The sequence below is a fragment of the Zophobas morio genome, unplaced genomic scaffold (assembly GCF_036711695.1).
Source record: "Zophobas morio isolate AGI-343-1 ecotype UQ-CSIRO unplaced genomic scaffold, CSIRO_AGI_Zmor_V1 ptg000075l, whole genome shotgun sequence".
Taxonomy (NCBI): Eukaryota; Metazoa; Arthropoda; class Insecta; order Coleoptera; family Tenebrionidae; genus Zophobas; species Zophobas morio.
Window position 1 is genome coordinate 1,785,278 of NW_026972180.1, and position 16,048 is coordinate 1,801,325.

The 16,048-nt window shown below is 32.5% G+C and overlaps 1 protein-coding gene across 1 annotated transcript in view; it reads left to right on the forward strand.

Moving 5' to 3' along the window:
• LOC135143764 (uncharacterized) overlaps positions 1–15,043 on the forward strand; it is a 32,463-nt gene extending 17,420 nt beyond the window's left edge. Inside the window, exons 2-4 of the mRNA XM_064075704.1 lie at positions 8,305–8,557; positions 14,773–14,870; positions 14,920–15,043. Of these exons, the coding sequence (XP_063931774.1) occupies positions 8,305–8,557; positions 14,773–14,870; positions 14,920–15,043 (475 nt within the window). The remainder of the gene's footprint in view (positions 1–8,304; positions 8,558–14,772; positions 14,871–14,919) is intronic.
• Positions 15,044–16,048: the final 1,005 nt, after the last annotated feature.

Sequence of the window (16,048 nt, forward strand, 5' to 3'; positions counted from 1 at the left end):
AAAAACAGATTTAAAATCGAGACATTGTTCACAGTTCAAACTTGTAAAATTAAAGAAATAAAAAATTGAAATTGAAAAAACAAATATTTATAAAATTTGAACATCGAAAAATTGTAAAAATAAAGAAAATGCCCCGAAACAAAAAATTACAAATCGAAAATTTCAAGAACTGAAAAATTAAAGATTCGAAAAATTGAAAACTCGAGAATCGAATAATTGAGAAATTGCAAAATTTTAAAATTAAAATATCCAAAAGTTAGAAAATAGAAAAACTGAACAATTTAAACTTGTAAAATTGAACAAACAAAAAGTTGAAGTTGAAAAAACAAAAATTTATAAAATCTGACCATTGAAAAATCGAAAAATTGTAAAAATAAGGAAATTAAAAGAAACTAAAAAACCGAAATGAAAAATTGAATGTAAAAAAGACTCCTGGAGTGTTATTTACGCCACTGGAAGTGTTATCTGAAATCAAAAATCCCAAAAATGTTATCTATCACTTTCAAAGCTGAATTTATTGTCCTGTACTTTAGAGGCGAAGAAACTTCTCTCGAAATGACCTTCTACCAATTTTTCCGTGGTATTTTTTTCACGAACTCGCCAAGCGTGTTTCCCAGAGGTGAGAATGTCGCCGCTCCGACTAATACGTCACGTACCCTGACGTCACGCCATCTCATCCTCCTTATCTATAAACCGTCCCTTCGGCGCAAAACCCGAACTTTGTTAATAACAAGTTTGCGAATCCGTGTCGCCCAATTACTCTATCGACCATAGAGAAAGCTCGCCTCCACGTGTCGGTGACGTCAGCGCGCGTCACCTCTCCAGCGAGCGCTCTCCTCTCGCGACCATCTTCCAAGGTCAAGATCACGTCGATCATCGCCGTTTCACGCTCTGCTTTCTTACATAATGGCTGAATTTCACAATTGTGAAAGCGAACCCGGCAGTGGCGTCCGCCATTACACAAGCCATTATGATAATCGTCGTTTAATTAGGGAATTCGCTCTCGTTAAATGAAAGTGCGGCCGGCTGCTTTTTTTTTCTACGGCCAGCTGATCGCGGCACATGTCGCTGCTGTCTTCGGGGAGGTGGGGTCTATTTTTGTTTGTTGTGTGCGTCGTGGGGGACGTTGACATGGGAGGTTAGTGGTTACGTCAGCGCGGGGTCGGATGGAAAATGGTAATTAATAAGGTTGTCACGAACGCCTATGAATGGGGCGCGTCCGTCAGCTGACGGCGACGCTGGAGAATGACAAATGCGGAATTCGTCGTTTCCGCGGTGGAGAAGGCGAGGTGACGGTTTTCCGGGGATTGTTTTCGATGAGGCGGACGGAAAATGGGGGCCGAGATGTGTGTTGGTATTTTTACGGGATTTTCTCACGAAGGAAAAAAGCGTGTCGTGGGTAGTAAACTCGGATTTGTGGACAATATTTCGCCCATTATATTATATTATTGTGTTCGTGGAATCATACTGTTGGCAACATTTTCACACTTTTACGAAATTGATATTTGTCAACGTATTTTTAGAATAAAATTAGGTTTAAAGTTAGAACATTATCTATGATTGTGGTGGCCGAGTGTCATAAGTTTATCTTTACCTACACGATATTGTTCTTTTAATTTATTATTATTTTTTTTTATTATTATTATTTTGCCTTTGAGTATTACTCGTTGCCTAAAAGTATAACTTTGAAAAAAAAAATGTTGAAAGAACAGGGACGGCTTTGCTTTCGTGTGTAATTAGTTTAATTGAGGTGTCTTGAGGGTCGTGCGCAGTGATGAAACACTAAGTTGTTCATTGTATGTAGTTAACTTTCAGTTTTGTAAAACAATTTAATCTTGGATTTATGATGATTAACTACTTATTTTCCTAAGTACGACCCTGAAATTTATGTCATTTTTAAGGCGGCACGTGTCATTTATCGTACGAGACTTTACCTGAACGTTGTTGTCCAAAATTGTGCTAATAGGCAATAAAATTTTATTGATATGCAAAAATAGCCCACAAAGAATCGGGTAAACGTGTCTCGTGTTCTCAGGTATAGTTTTCCAAGGTTTTTCAAGACTTTGTGCTATTTTAAAATAAATATGTATGTATTTGATTCAAGATTATGCGTATTTGTATATATTTTGGATTTCCAAAAATTGAAAAGCGTTGAAATTTCGCCATTTTGTGGCTCACTTTTTAAAATTACCTACAAAGATTTGTTTGTAGATTTCAACCTCAAATTTGAAGTAATTTTTTTCTTCATTTCTTAGTAAATTCCTGACTTTCAAACCGAATTTTTTGAAAATTTTGGTCCGAACCCATAAACACAATGTTTTTCGAACCTGGTCGCCGAGAACTATGTCCCAGATTTTTTTGTGATTTTTTTTGGCAACATTTTCGGGAAACCAATTTTTCGAAACTTTCTTTTTGAAAATTTCGCCCTTTTTTGTAGATTTAGACCTCAAGAAGGTATTCGAAAATATTGATCCGAATCCATAAACACATTGTTTTTCAAAATCTACTCGTCGAAATTTGTATCCCAAAATCTTTTGTGATTTTCAAGAACCCATTTTTTGAAAATTCCGATCCTTTTTAGGCCAAATTCAACAATTATTCAAAGAGATTTTTCTAGATGTAGACCTCGGCGTCACTTCTTCAAAATTCCTACCATTTTTCCTGGATCGTTAATATTAATTATGGCAATTTTTCGAGTTTTTTTAAAAATCTAAATTTCAAACCAAATATTTTGAAAATCTTCGTCAAAATCTATGTACCAAAACTTTTTGTCAATTTTTAGTCAGTTTTTCCAGAGCTCAGTTTTTGAAAATTTCGACTTTTTTTTTGCTAAATCCGAAAATTATCCAAACGGGAGTTTTCTGGCGATTTAGGCCTTCAGAAGATGGTTTTTGCGTAATTTCTTTAAAAATTCCCACCATTTTTCTAGGATCGCTCATATAAATAAAATTTGCTAATTTTTCGAATTTTTGGAAAAACCAAAGTTTCAAACCGAATATTTCGAAAATTTTAGTCCAAGTCCATAAAAACGCTGTATTTTTCGAATCAGCCATCGAAAAGTATATGCCAGAATTTTTTGTGAATTTTTAGACAAATTTTTCAAGAGCTCGATTTTTCATTTTGAAGATTTCCACTATTTTCGAAAATAACTAGATATTTTTTTTGTAGGTTTCGACTTTTGGAAGTTACCTTCGACTTCATTTCTTTAAAAATTCCGACGATTTTCCAATAGCACCACGATATAAAATATGGCAGTTTTTCTATTTTTTAAAACTTTGACTTAAAACCGAATATTTCGAAAATGTTATGTTTTTCAAAATCTGCTCGGCGAAATCTATATCCCAAATTTTTTTGTGAATTTTTGGGCAACTTTTTCAAGAATTCATTTTTTGAAAATTCCGATCTTTTTTGTAGATTTAGACCTCAAGAAGGTATTTTCGGCTTTATTTCTAGACCTCTAGAAGGTATTTTTATTTCTTTAAAAATGTCTACCATTTTCTAGAATCATCACTATAAAAGATGGGAATTTTTCATATTAAAAAAAAATGACTAATCCGAATATTTATTTCGAAAATATTGATCGATCCGAATCCATAAACACATTGTTTTTCAAAATCTGCTCGTCGAAATTTATATTCCAAAATCTTTTGTGATTTTTAGGCAACTTTTTCAAGAATCCATTTTTTGAAAATTCCGATCTTTTTTCCGCCAAATTCAAAAATTATCCAAAGAGATTTTTCTAGATTTAGACCTCAGCGTCACTTCTTTAAAAATTCCTACCATTTTTCCTGGATCGTTAATATTAAATATGGCAATTTTTCGAGTTTTTTTAAAAACCTAAATTTCAAACCAAATATTTTGAAAATCTTCGCCCAAACCCATAAAGATAAACATACTGTTTTTCAAATCTGCTCGTCGAATTCTATGTACCAAAACTTTTTGTGAATTTTTAGTCAAGTTTTTCCAGAGCTCAGTTTTTGAAAATTTCGACCTTTTTTTTGCTAAATCCGAAAATTATCCAAACGGGAGTTTTCTGGGGAATTAGGCCATCAGAAGATCTTTTCTGCGTAATTTCTTTAAAAATTTCCACCATTTTTCTAAGATCGTCCATATAAAATCGCTAATTTTTCGAAGTTTTGGAAAAACCAAAGTTTCAAACCGAATGTTTCGAAAATCTTAATCCAAGTCCATAAACATGCTGTATTTTTCGAATCAGCTCATCGAAATCAATATGCCAGAATTTTTTGTGACTTTAGACAAATTTTTCAAGAGCTCGATTTTTCATTTTGAAGATTTCCACTATTTTCGAAAATAACTAGATATTTTTTTTGTAGGTTTCGACTTTTGGAAGTTACCTTCGACTTCATTTCTTTAAAAATTCCGACGATTTTCCTATAGACCACGATATAAAATATGGCAGTTTTTCATATTTTTTAAAACTTTGACTTACAACCGAATATTTCGAAAATTTTATGTTTTTCAAAATCTGCTCGTCGAAATCTATATCCCAAATTTTTTTGTGAATTTTTAGGCAACTTTTTCATTTTTTGAAAATTCCGACTTCTTTTCGGCCAAATTCAAAAATTATTTATCTAAAGAGATTTTTCTAGACTTAGACCTCTAGAAGGTGTTTTCAGCGTAATTTCTTTAAAAATTCCCACCATTTTTCCTGGATGGCTAATATTATATATGGCAATTTTTAGGGTTTTTAAAAACACCAGTTTCAAACCAAATTTTTCGAAAATCTTAGTCCAAACCTATAAACACGCTATATTTTTCGAATCAGCGCATCGACATCTATATGCCAGAATTTTTTGTGAATTTTTAAGCAACTTTTTCAAGAGTTAAGTTTTTGAAAATTTCGACTTTTTCGGTCAATCCGAAAATTACCTAAACGAGATTTTTTTGTAGCTTTAGACCTCTAGAAGGGGTTTTTTGTGTCATTTCTTTAAAAATTCGTACAATTTTTTCCTGGATCGCCAATATAAAATAACGCAATTTTTCGGATTTTAAAAAATCTAGTTTCAAACCGAAAATTTCGAAAGTCTTGCTGCAAATTCATAAATACGCGATGTTTTTTGTTAAATCTGCTTGTCGAAATTTATAGCCCAGATTCTTTTTGTAAATTTTTAGACAATTTTTTCAAGAGCTGAATTTTCAAAGTTTCGACGTTTTTTTTAGCCAAATTCGAAAATTACTTGAAAGAAATTTCTTTTGTAGATTTAGACCTCTAGGAACTATTTTCGACTTAATTTCTTTTAAAATTGTTGCCATTTTTTCAGGATCGCCAATATGAAATATGGGAATTTTTGAGATTTTTTAAAAATCCTATTTTCAAACCGTATGTTTCGAAAATCTTGGTCCGAGTCCAAAAACACGCTATATTTTTCGAATCTGCTCATTGAGATCCAAATGCCAGAACTTTCTGTGAATTTTTAGGCAGCTTTTTGAAGAGCTGAATTCTTCAATACTCTTCCCTTTTCGAAAATACCTAGAGATTTTGTAGATTTCGACCTCTTAGAAGTGATTTTCGACTTCATTTCTTTAAAAAAACCCTATATCTCAGATTTTTTTGTGAACTTTTGGCAATTTTCAGGAACTCAATTTTTGCAAATTTCGAACTTTTTTTGAACACTTTCGAAAAGAACCGAAACTTTTTTTTTTTGTTAATTTACACCTCGAGAAGGTAATTTCTGCTTAATTAAATACATGACAGAATTGTAAAATTACAAAATCAAAATTTGGAAAATCGATAAATTGGAGAAGTCAACATGTAAACTGAAAAATAAAAAAAATAAAAATCGGAAAAATGGAAATTAGAAAATTTTCCAAAACTGAAAAATTGGGCTGAGAAACTGAAAAATTACTAACTCGAAAAAAAATTAGAAACATTGAAAAATTGAAAGATCGGATTAAGAAATTGAAAAATTAAAAATTTGGACATGAAAAACTAAACGAAAAATTGAAAAATTTAAAATGGAAAAATTGAAAATTCAAAAAATTGAAAAATTAGAAGATCGGATTAAGATACTGAAAAATTACAAAATTTTAAAATGGAAAAATTGAAAACTCAAAAAATTTAAAAATTAAAAGTTCGGATTAAGATACTGAAAAATCACAAAATCAAAATTAGGAAAATCAATAAATTGGAAAATGTCAACAAGTGACATACTGAAAAATCAAAAAAATAAAAATCGAAAAACTGAAAATTCGAAAAATTCAATAACTGAAAAAATGGACCGAGAAATTGTAAAATTACAAAATCAAAGTTTGGAAAATCGATAAATTGGAAAAAGTCAACACGTGACAAACTGAAAAATCGGACTGAGAAATTGAAAAATAACTAAATCGAAAAAAATTAGAAAAATTGAAAAGTCGAATAGCTGAAAAATGGAAAAATTGCAAAATCGTAAATTTGAAAAAAAGAAAAACTTGAAAATCGAGAAACTGAAAAATCAGATGACGAAAAATCGAATAATTACAGAATCATCGTTAAATTACAAAATCTAAAAATTGTAAAATCGAAAAACTGGAAAATTGGACTGGGAAATTAAAAAATTACTACATCGAAAAAAAATTAGAAAAATTGAAAAAATGTAGCTCTGAAGATGATACGATTGTATCGAATTATGTAAGCACACCCTAGTAAAAGTATCCATATCTATATGATGATGGATCGACTTATCTCTCTCAACGTTTTAAATTTATAGCAATTAATTATATTGTAGGTACTCATTTACCGTCCTAGCAATATATAAAAACATCTTATTATTTAATTTTTTTCTAGATTTTTTTCTTCTAAAATTGCCGACAAAGCTTTTTTGTTGATTTAGTCATCTAAAAATTATTTTCGGCTTTATTTTTTGAAAATTTCTACCATTTTTTCGGGATCGTGAACATGAAATTGGGAGTTTTTAGGATTTTTTAAACATTGTAATTTCAATCATAAATCATAAATTTTTCTAGTTTTCCCTTCGAAAATTCTATTTGTTCCACCATTTTCGAAAATTGCCCAGATTTTTTTTTTTTTTTTGTAGATTTGGAACTCTCGAACGTATTTTCGGCTAATTTCTTTTAAAGTTGCTGCCACGTTTTCGAGGTCGTCAAATAAAATATGAAACTTTGAAAATTTCTACCATTTTTCCGGGATCATCAACATGAAATATGGGAGTTTTTGGGTTTTTTAAAAATTGTAATTTCAATCATAAATAATAAATTTTTCTATTTTTCCCTTTTTAAAATTTCTACTTTTTCCGACCATTTTCGAAAATTACCCAAAGAATTTTTTTTTTAGGTTTCGAACTCTAAATGTTTACAAAAAAAGTTCAACTTTACAAGTAACAATAAACAAAATAATAGAAATCTATCTATTTCGATTTATGTGTGACATTTATCAAAATTGGGTAGATAATTTTGACATTAAAAATTATTCAAATGAATAATTCGCGAAGTATCCTGTGAGAATGTATTTTGGGTTGCATAAACACATTAAATCGGACGCCATTCTTGAATCCAGTGCATATGGCTAAAATGAATTCATTTACTGAATACCTTTTCAATTTTTCCACGCTCCGGTTTAGCTATTTTAATTAATTTTTATATGAAATATGGACGTATATTTTTTTCATTTTCGGATGCAGAATACCGAACTACATTCAGCCTTGATTGTGTCAGTTATTTAAATTCGATTTTAATAAATAACCAATGTTAACATTCGACACTAACGAATTGTGAATAATTTGTTTTATTTTAATTTATTTTTAGAGAATTCCGATCGAATAAAGCAACAAATATTTTTATTATAATTTAAAAAAAGTGTAATTTCGTTGTGTATTTCGACGTGCAGGTGTTGTGTGCCACTCAATATCCCCATTGATCCTCTACCCACAAAAATCCACGTATCCCTGTATTGTAAATCGCGACATCGAAATCCCCTTTCACCATTTCCACCTTCGCCCGCCCTCCCATCCTGCCCACCTCGCCATAAATTACCCCTTGAATTATCGCCGATAAATCGAACTTAACGTTTCCTTTTCGTTTCCATTTCCTCGACAAACGACGCCGCTAAAACGCGGCATCCATCGTGAATTTTCAACCCCATTACCCCTGCCCGGCACTCGAACAGCGCCATTTATGCGACATAAACATGGCCGGAGAAAAATTACGCAACCCGTCTTCGACAAAAACGCTCATTACCGCACCGAAAAAACCCTTCCCACTCTTTCTCGGACGACGGGCGCTAATTAAAAAGCCATCAGCTCGAAGTGGCGCGATTTTTGACGGTCTTCTTTTTCTCTGTTCCAGGTACAAAAGCGGCATTCGCAGCAGCGCAGTGAGAAGCAGCGTGGTAGCCAGCGGAGGCGGCGGCGGCGGCGGCGGGGGCAGCGGTAGACTGTGCGAAGTGAGGCGAGCGTACAAGGCGGCCGTGGTGCCGTGCAAAACGGGCCGTCGCAGGGCCCGGGGCATGAGCATGGGCCAGAAGGTGTCAGGAGTCAAGGCTGTCAACCGGGATGCAGCCGCACCCTACAAGCCCGTCATCCCAAGGGAACTGGCGCAGGTAGGGATTTTCGCAGTTTGCCGAAAAGGGATAGTCTAATTGATGTTAATCCATGTTTCAAAATCCTAGGATCTAATGATTTTCGGTTGATTACTCATCAAGTTATCACCTAACTTCTTTTTATTAGACACAATTTTTTCCTACCCTTGATTAGAATTCTCAAACAATCTGTTCTAGTTTTGAAATGTTCTAGATTTCCTTAAAAATCTCTCTGCAGACCTTTTTTAATCCCTACACAGTATTAATTTTCGTGTCGAATGAAACGCTAAAACATTTTCGATAGCCCTCAGACGTACAATCGCACGCAAATGTTTTGAGCGTATGGGCGGATCGTTTTTGCCTGCCCTCACCGAAGAAGGCGATCCAAATCCTTCAAGGGCAGAATTTGTAGGTAGGCTCAAACTACAACGAAATTCACATTTTACCTTATAAAATTTTATTGACAATAACGGGACGGACAGTAGTTATATATACATTTGGTAAAATACTCTTAAAAAAAAAAAACGATATTGTCGTTGAGTGACATGTATAATGCATAATAAAAAAACGTGCCATTTTTGTTAACTGATATTTTTTTCATAAATGTCGCAAAATTATTAAATTTGTCTAGTCATCCCTACCAATAATGTGATGACGTCACTTCAAATTTATGCATAGTAAATGGGTTTTAAATTGTATACAGTAACATAGTCCTACACATGTAATTTATGACTCCGTGTTGAATTTTTATCCAAAACGTCCAGATTTTTGGAAAAAAAATCAAAATTATAAAACAATATTTTGCAATTTAATTTTGAATTTGCAAAATCGAATACTTTGAAATCTTGCAGATGTTTTAAAATCATGATAAACATGATACTTTTTTAATTAAAAAATATTTGCTTATCCCCTCTAAAAAATTTATGACGTCACTTCAAAATTTTGCAGAATAAATCCTATCTTAAATGTATAAAATATGATGAGTTTTATACTTGTGATTTATCACTGTATTAATATTTTTTAGATTTGGTTATACAGGGTGTCTCAAAAAAGTTAATGACTGAGTCAATTTATTTTATTGAAGAAATCAAGAATAGCAAAACTGAATACTTTGAAATATTGTAGATGTTTCTAAGTTTTTGTAAGTATGGTAACTTTTTCGAAAATTTGATTAATCAAATATGCGCAAAATCAAAAATCGGAAAAACTGAAATTCACTAATGCAAAAAACAGAAAATCGAAAAATACAAATCGTAAAAATCGAAAATCTAAAAATGGCTAATCAACAAATCGAAAATTCAATTAATCAAATACCTAGGTCGATCGAAAAGTGGAAATTCACAAACCTCAAAAATCGAAAAATCGAAAATTGAAAAACGGGAAAACCAAAAAATCGAAAAGTCAAAAATTTGTAATATTGAAAATTAAAAAAATCAAAAACAAAAATAAAAAAAATCGGAAATTAAAATAATCAAAATATATAAAGTAAAAAAAATTGCAGAGCCTAAAAACTGAAACGAACAGAAAAATCGAAAAAGCAAAAAATTGGAAAAACAAAAATTCGAAAAATCTAATATCGAAAAAGTGGAAAATGGAAAATCTGAATAAAGAAACTTGGAAATTCTGAAAATTGGAAAATCGAAAACCAAAAAATCGGAAAGTAACAAAATTGAAATCTAACAGTTGAGAATGGAAAAATTGAAAAACCGAAAATTCTAAAAATCGACAATGGACAAATTGAAAATCGCAAAATTTAAATTGAAAAATTGAACATAGAAAAATTCGACTACTCAAATTTTCGAAAAATCATAAAACTGAAAAATCCAAAATTCTAATCATCGAAAGTCTGAAAACTGAAAATCGAAAATTATGAAAAGCGGAAAATCGAATATCGAAAAATTTAAAAGAAAGAATATTGAAGTCTAAAAACCGAAGAATGGAAAAATTAAAAATCAAAAATTCGAAAAATCAAAAATCTGAAAATTGAAACTCGAAAATTTGGAAAATCGAAAAGTAAAAAAATTGAAGTCTAAAAGATGAAAAATGGAAAAGTGAACAATCGAAAATTCGAAAATCAAATATCGAAAAATCGAAAAGCCGAAAAATCGTAAATTTGATAAATCAGATATGCGAAAAACAGAAAATCTGAAAATGCAAAACTGGAAAATCAAAAATCTAAAAATGGAAAAACCGAAAATCGAAAATTCAAGTAATCTAATACGTAGGTCGATCAAAAAACTGGAAATTCACAAATCTGAAAAATCGAAAACTCGCAAGATTGAAAAACCGAGAATTGAAAAATCAAAAAACCGAAAAATGGAAAAATCAAAAATCGAAAAATAGGAAAACCGAAAATTCGAAAATTCATAATATTGAAAACTCTAAAAGTCGACAATTGAAAAATCAAAAAACTGGAAAGTAAAATAATCGAAAAATCGAAAAGTAAACAAATTGCAAAGCCTAAAAACTGACGAACAGAAAAATCGAAAAATCGTAAAATCAAAAAGTGGAAAATCGAAAACTGGAAATTGAAAAATCGAAGATTGGAAAATCGAAAAATCGAAAATCGGAATATCGAGAATCGACAAATTAAAAAACCGAAAAATCGAAAAATTAAAAAATCGGAAATCGAAAAACGAAAATTCAAAAATCGAATAATCCGAAATTAAAATAATAGAAAAGTGAAAAAGTAAAAATTGCAAAGTCTCAAAACTGACGAACAGAACAATCGAAAACTCGAAAAATCGAAAATCGAAAACTCGAAAATTCGATGAAACAAATACTCGAAAAAGCGAAAAGTAAAAAAAATTGCAAGGACTAAAAATTGAAAAATCAAAAAATCGAAAAGTGGAAAATCGGAGAGTAACAAAAATGAAATCTTAAAGCTGCAAATTGCAGAACCATAAAAACTGGAACAAACAGAAAAATCGCAAATCGAAAAATCGTAAAATCAGAAAATGGAAAATCGAATAATCGAAAGTTGAAAAATCGAAGGTCGAAAAATAAAACAACCGAAAAATCGAAAAATTTTATGATTAATGGAAAATCGAAAAATCGAGAATAGAAGAATTAAAAAACCGGAAAATTGAAAAATCGGAAATCGAAGAATTCAAAAATCAAAAAAATCGGAAAGTAAAATATAATCGAAAAATGCAAAAAAATTGCAAAGTCTAAAAACTGACGAACAGAAAAATCAAAAAATCTAAAAATGGAAAAACGAAAAATCGAAAATTGAAAGAATGGCAAATTAAAAAATCGAAACATCGAAAAATCAAAAAAACGAAAAATTAAAAAATCGAAAAACGAAAAAACTGAAAACTCGAAAAATCAAAATACCGCAAATTTGAAAAATCAGAAAATTAGAAAGTAATAAAATCGAAAAGTTGATAGAAAAATGGAAACTGAAAAATCTAATTCGATGAAACTGTTGGTCGAAAAAACGAAAAATCGAAAATCGAAGTGACCTTTTTTTGAGACAGGCTGTAGAAGTAAGTCTAAAAAATATTATTGCAATGATAAATCACAGGTATAGACTCATCATATCAAATTTTACGATGACGTCATGCATTTTTTGGCGAAGATAAGCAAATACATTTTGATCGTGGCTTTGAAAGTATTCTTCGACTTTCGTTCCATTTCAAAATTTACTCTTTGTATATTTCAGTGGTCACAACGAGTTCACTAACTAGGCTGAAGTATCCAAAGATTAAATTTGTCACCGAAAAGATGTCGGAAGTAATAAATTATCCTATCGGTCGAAGAACGTTCGGTCCGATGTTACACCTCGACCCAAGAGAGACCGCAGTAAAGGATAACAAATGGAACGGATAAAATAAAGCGTCAAATATGATTGATAAACTTTAAACCAAAATTAAGAAGTTTATAAACTGAACATTTTTTTTGCTTTTTGAAATGTAGTACACTTCAAAAAATGTCCGTGACTTACTTTAATGTGAATTTTATAACTATGGTCGGCACAATTAGACCTAATATTAGTGTGATTTTGAGCATATTCTCGATGTTATTAGAGCAGGACAGGTTTTTTTTTTTAACTAATTGACAAGATTTCAAAATATTCAGTTTTGCAAAACTTGATTTCTTCAATAAAATAAATTGACTCAGTCATTATTTTTTTTTGAGTCACCCTGTATGTATAAACAAATCCAAAAAATATTAATGGAATGGTAAATCACAAGTATAGACTCATCATATTCTGAACATTTTAGATAGGGTATTTATAAAATTAAAACTAATTCGGAATAAGTATTTATAAAATTAAAACTAATTCAGGGTAAGAATTTGGTCAACACGTAAATTTCGTTGTAGTTTGAGCCTACCTACAAATTCTGCCCTTGGACGATTTGGACCGCCTCCTTCGGTGACGACCGGCAAAAATGATCCGCCCATAGGCTCAAAACATTTGCGTGCGATTGTACATATTCCAATCTTAAATTTTACTTTTAACTTTCTTTATGTTCTAGAAATCTTTTTGTTCGTCCTCAGTCGATTTTCTTTAATTTTTATGAGCCACCAAATAGGGGCGGGTGGGCGGTGCTAGTATTTGCTAAGATAAGAGTGATTTTGGCAAATGACATATCTTCTGAGAAAACAGGGGGCGGGTGGGCGGGGCTAGTACTTCCTCAGATAAGACTGATTTCGGCAAATCACATAAACTCTGAGAAAATAAGGGACGGGTGGGTGGGACTACTACTTGCTAAGATAAGCCTGATTTTGCCCCTATTAAACTTGTAAATGAATGAAAAATATTCCACTGTCAAACCTTTTTAAAATTAAAAGACTTGAACATGTTTTATTAGATCGTAGATAAGAAGCTTTGCAAGATTTCATAAACTTAACTGAATGCCACGAATGATTATTTTCACATAAATTTATTAGATTAGGAACTCACTCAGTGCAAGTGGTGCACAGATGAGCTTTTTTTACGTAATAATATACTAGAAGGTCAGTGAGTATTGTGATTATTAGTTATTTTTTAATTAACTTTCACATCAACTAAATTATAATATGACTAATATTTTGTAAACTTTAAACTACCGAAAGTAAGAAAAAAACATGTTTTCACGTTTTCTACAGTGTATTTGATAGCCTTGTAATTTGTCTTGGGAATTATTCGACTCACTTTAAATTGTCTGCTTTCATAATTCAATTGAGCTTGACAAGAAATTTGATGGAACACGATTTCAAAAAAATCGTTTCGTTGTGCCAAAATTACTCCGATTTAAATCAAAATCATTCACCAACCATTCCCCTTCAAAAACTATAAATCTCACGTGGAACCTCCGCCAGATAAAATTCCACGTGCATGGCATTGAGTCTGTTTCGTAAACCGCTAAAAAATCGTGTTTATACTCGAAAACCGAGAGAAAAAGTATGTTTGACCGTTCCAAATTTAATCAAGGATGAAATTACGCGATTCAAGTAAATGTGAATGTGAATGACGGTCGGTTGCGTTATACTCGAGCGATTGTTGGGAAGTTTTTCTCGTCGAGAGGAAAATTGTTATTAGACTTGGCTGCTTTCAAGGTGTTTATTGGTTTATTTTTACACCTGACGTCATTGATGTGTATTTTTCTCGGCCGCAAAAATCCGATACATATTTTTTTTAAATCAGAAAAACGCGACTAATAAGCAGCTTCAGGTGTCTCGAGAGGGAAAACGGCTTGACAAATTAGTTGGCAGCAGGTGATATTTATTTTTTGTGCATGCGATCAATGTCAGCGCTTTGTGTTTCGAAATAAACTTCCACCAGTGCAGTCGAAAGCCGACGATTTCTGAAAACATTCTTTCACCCTTTCAAAATACCGAATTTATCCGCAAATCTTAATAGCCGCTCTCATTCTTCCTCCCTTAATGAAAAATGCGGCTTAATATCGGCCAAACCCCAATGAATAAAAAATCCACCCAACCCTCCTTCCACGTCCGATAAACGTCACCCTTGACGTTCCTGCGAGCTCCGAATTAGGGCGAGAAATGATTCGGGTCGGTCAGTTTCTTTGCTCCGTTTCGCTCTCGCTGGAAGAAAGGAAGAAAAAAAGAGCAAACACGCGTGGGCGGTGAAAAATTCACGTCGACGTGTACTTACTTACACATCCTGGCCGAAACAAAATTGCCGTCATTTTTTCACCCGACAGGAACGTAATCTGAGGATTCCCAAGGTGGCGCCGCCAAAAAAAATATGTATTAGGAATGCCCGTCCATCAGCGTTCCCGTTATAGCCAGGGAGTAATTTTAACCACGACGACGACGAGTCTGCGTTTATTTTGGACGGGGGATTTACCTTCGGCATTTCGGTCTGGCGTGGTGGTGGTCGGTGGTGCGTTAAAAAGAATGATTCGTTAATTAAGCGTTTGCTATATTTAAAGGGTCCTTATTTTCGAGGCTTTCGGGATGCACTTGGCGTTTTTGGTGATGATTCTTTTTTTTGACTACGCAAAACGAAAAGTCATTGGGTGTGATATCAATTTCCTTTTTTGTGCCTTTAGTTGATCTTTCGGATGGTTCTCTATTTGTCTTTTCCTAGAAATTTTTACTGGTTTTTGTGTTTATATCCAATCGTCCTCCCGCTCCTGTCTGTGTTAGCCTACTGACATGTTTAATTTTTTCATAATAAATGATCAAAACACGGGCTTTTCGTTTCGACTACCTCCCTACTTCTTTCAATGGATCTATTTTCTTTACAGTCTTTATCTGCTTCTTCTGTTCTGTCTCTTCCTGCTTCCTCTTTTCTCTATCGTTGCTTTCTTTTTTCTCGCCCTGATTTTCTCTTTTCCCTTACTGCTTTTTCCCGCTCCTTTGTGTTTTCTACTCTGTTATTCTCTGTTTTTTCTCCTCATCGACTCTCTTTCTACCTTTCCCTGCCTGTCTCTCCGTTGCCTCCATTCTTCTAACTTTTTTGTCTTCTCTCTCTCGCTCGCTGTCCTTTCCCTTTTTCTCTCCCGTTTCCCTTCTTCTTTGACTGGCTTTCCTTTCTTTCGCTTGTTGCTGCCCTTTCTCCATCCCCACTGTCATTTCTCCACACTCGCTGCCCTTTCTCCCCTCTCGCTACCATTCTCTCTTTTGTCTGTCAACCTTCTCTCGTTTCACCCTTTTCTGTCAGTCTTGTTTCTGTTTATTCTCCCTACTTGCGAAGATAATTCTGATGTTTGTTCGGAGTTAAATGAGATATTAAAATGATAAAATTTCAAATTGATGCAAACGCATAGCGTGCTTCTTTATCTTTATTTTAACTTATGTAATAAAAATAAATAAATTTTATTATTTTTCGAAGAATATGTATATTGCTAAATATTAACACAGACGACAGACGCTATTGCTTTTTCTTAAGAAGATTCTCTGGGAAAAAGTTAAACTTAGCCCAGTCCACCCACCCGTTCTCTCATTTTGTCTTCACAAATAAAAAATAAATGTTATAGCATATAAGTAGTATAACAAAATAATTAAGTAAAACTTGCTAAAATAGGACTGAACAATTTTAAGAGCAGTTAGTGGAAA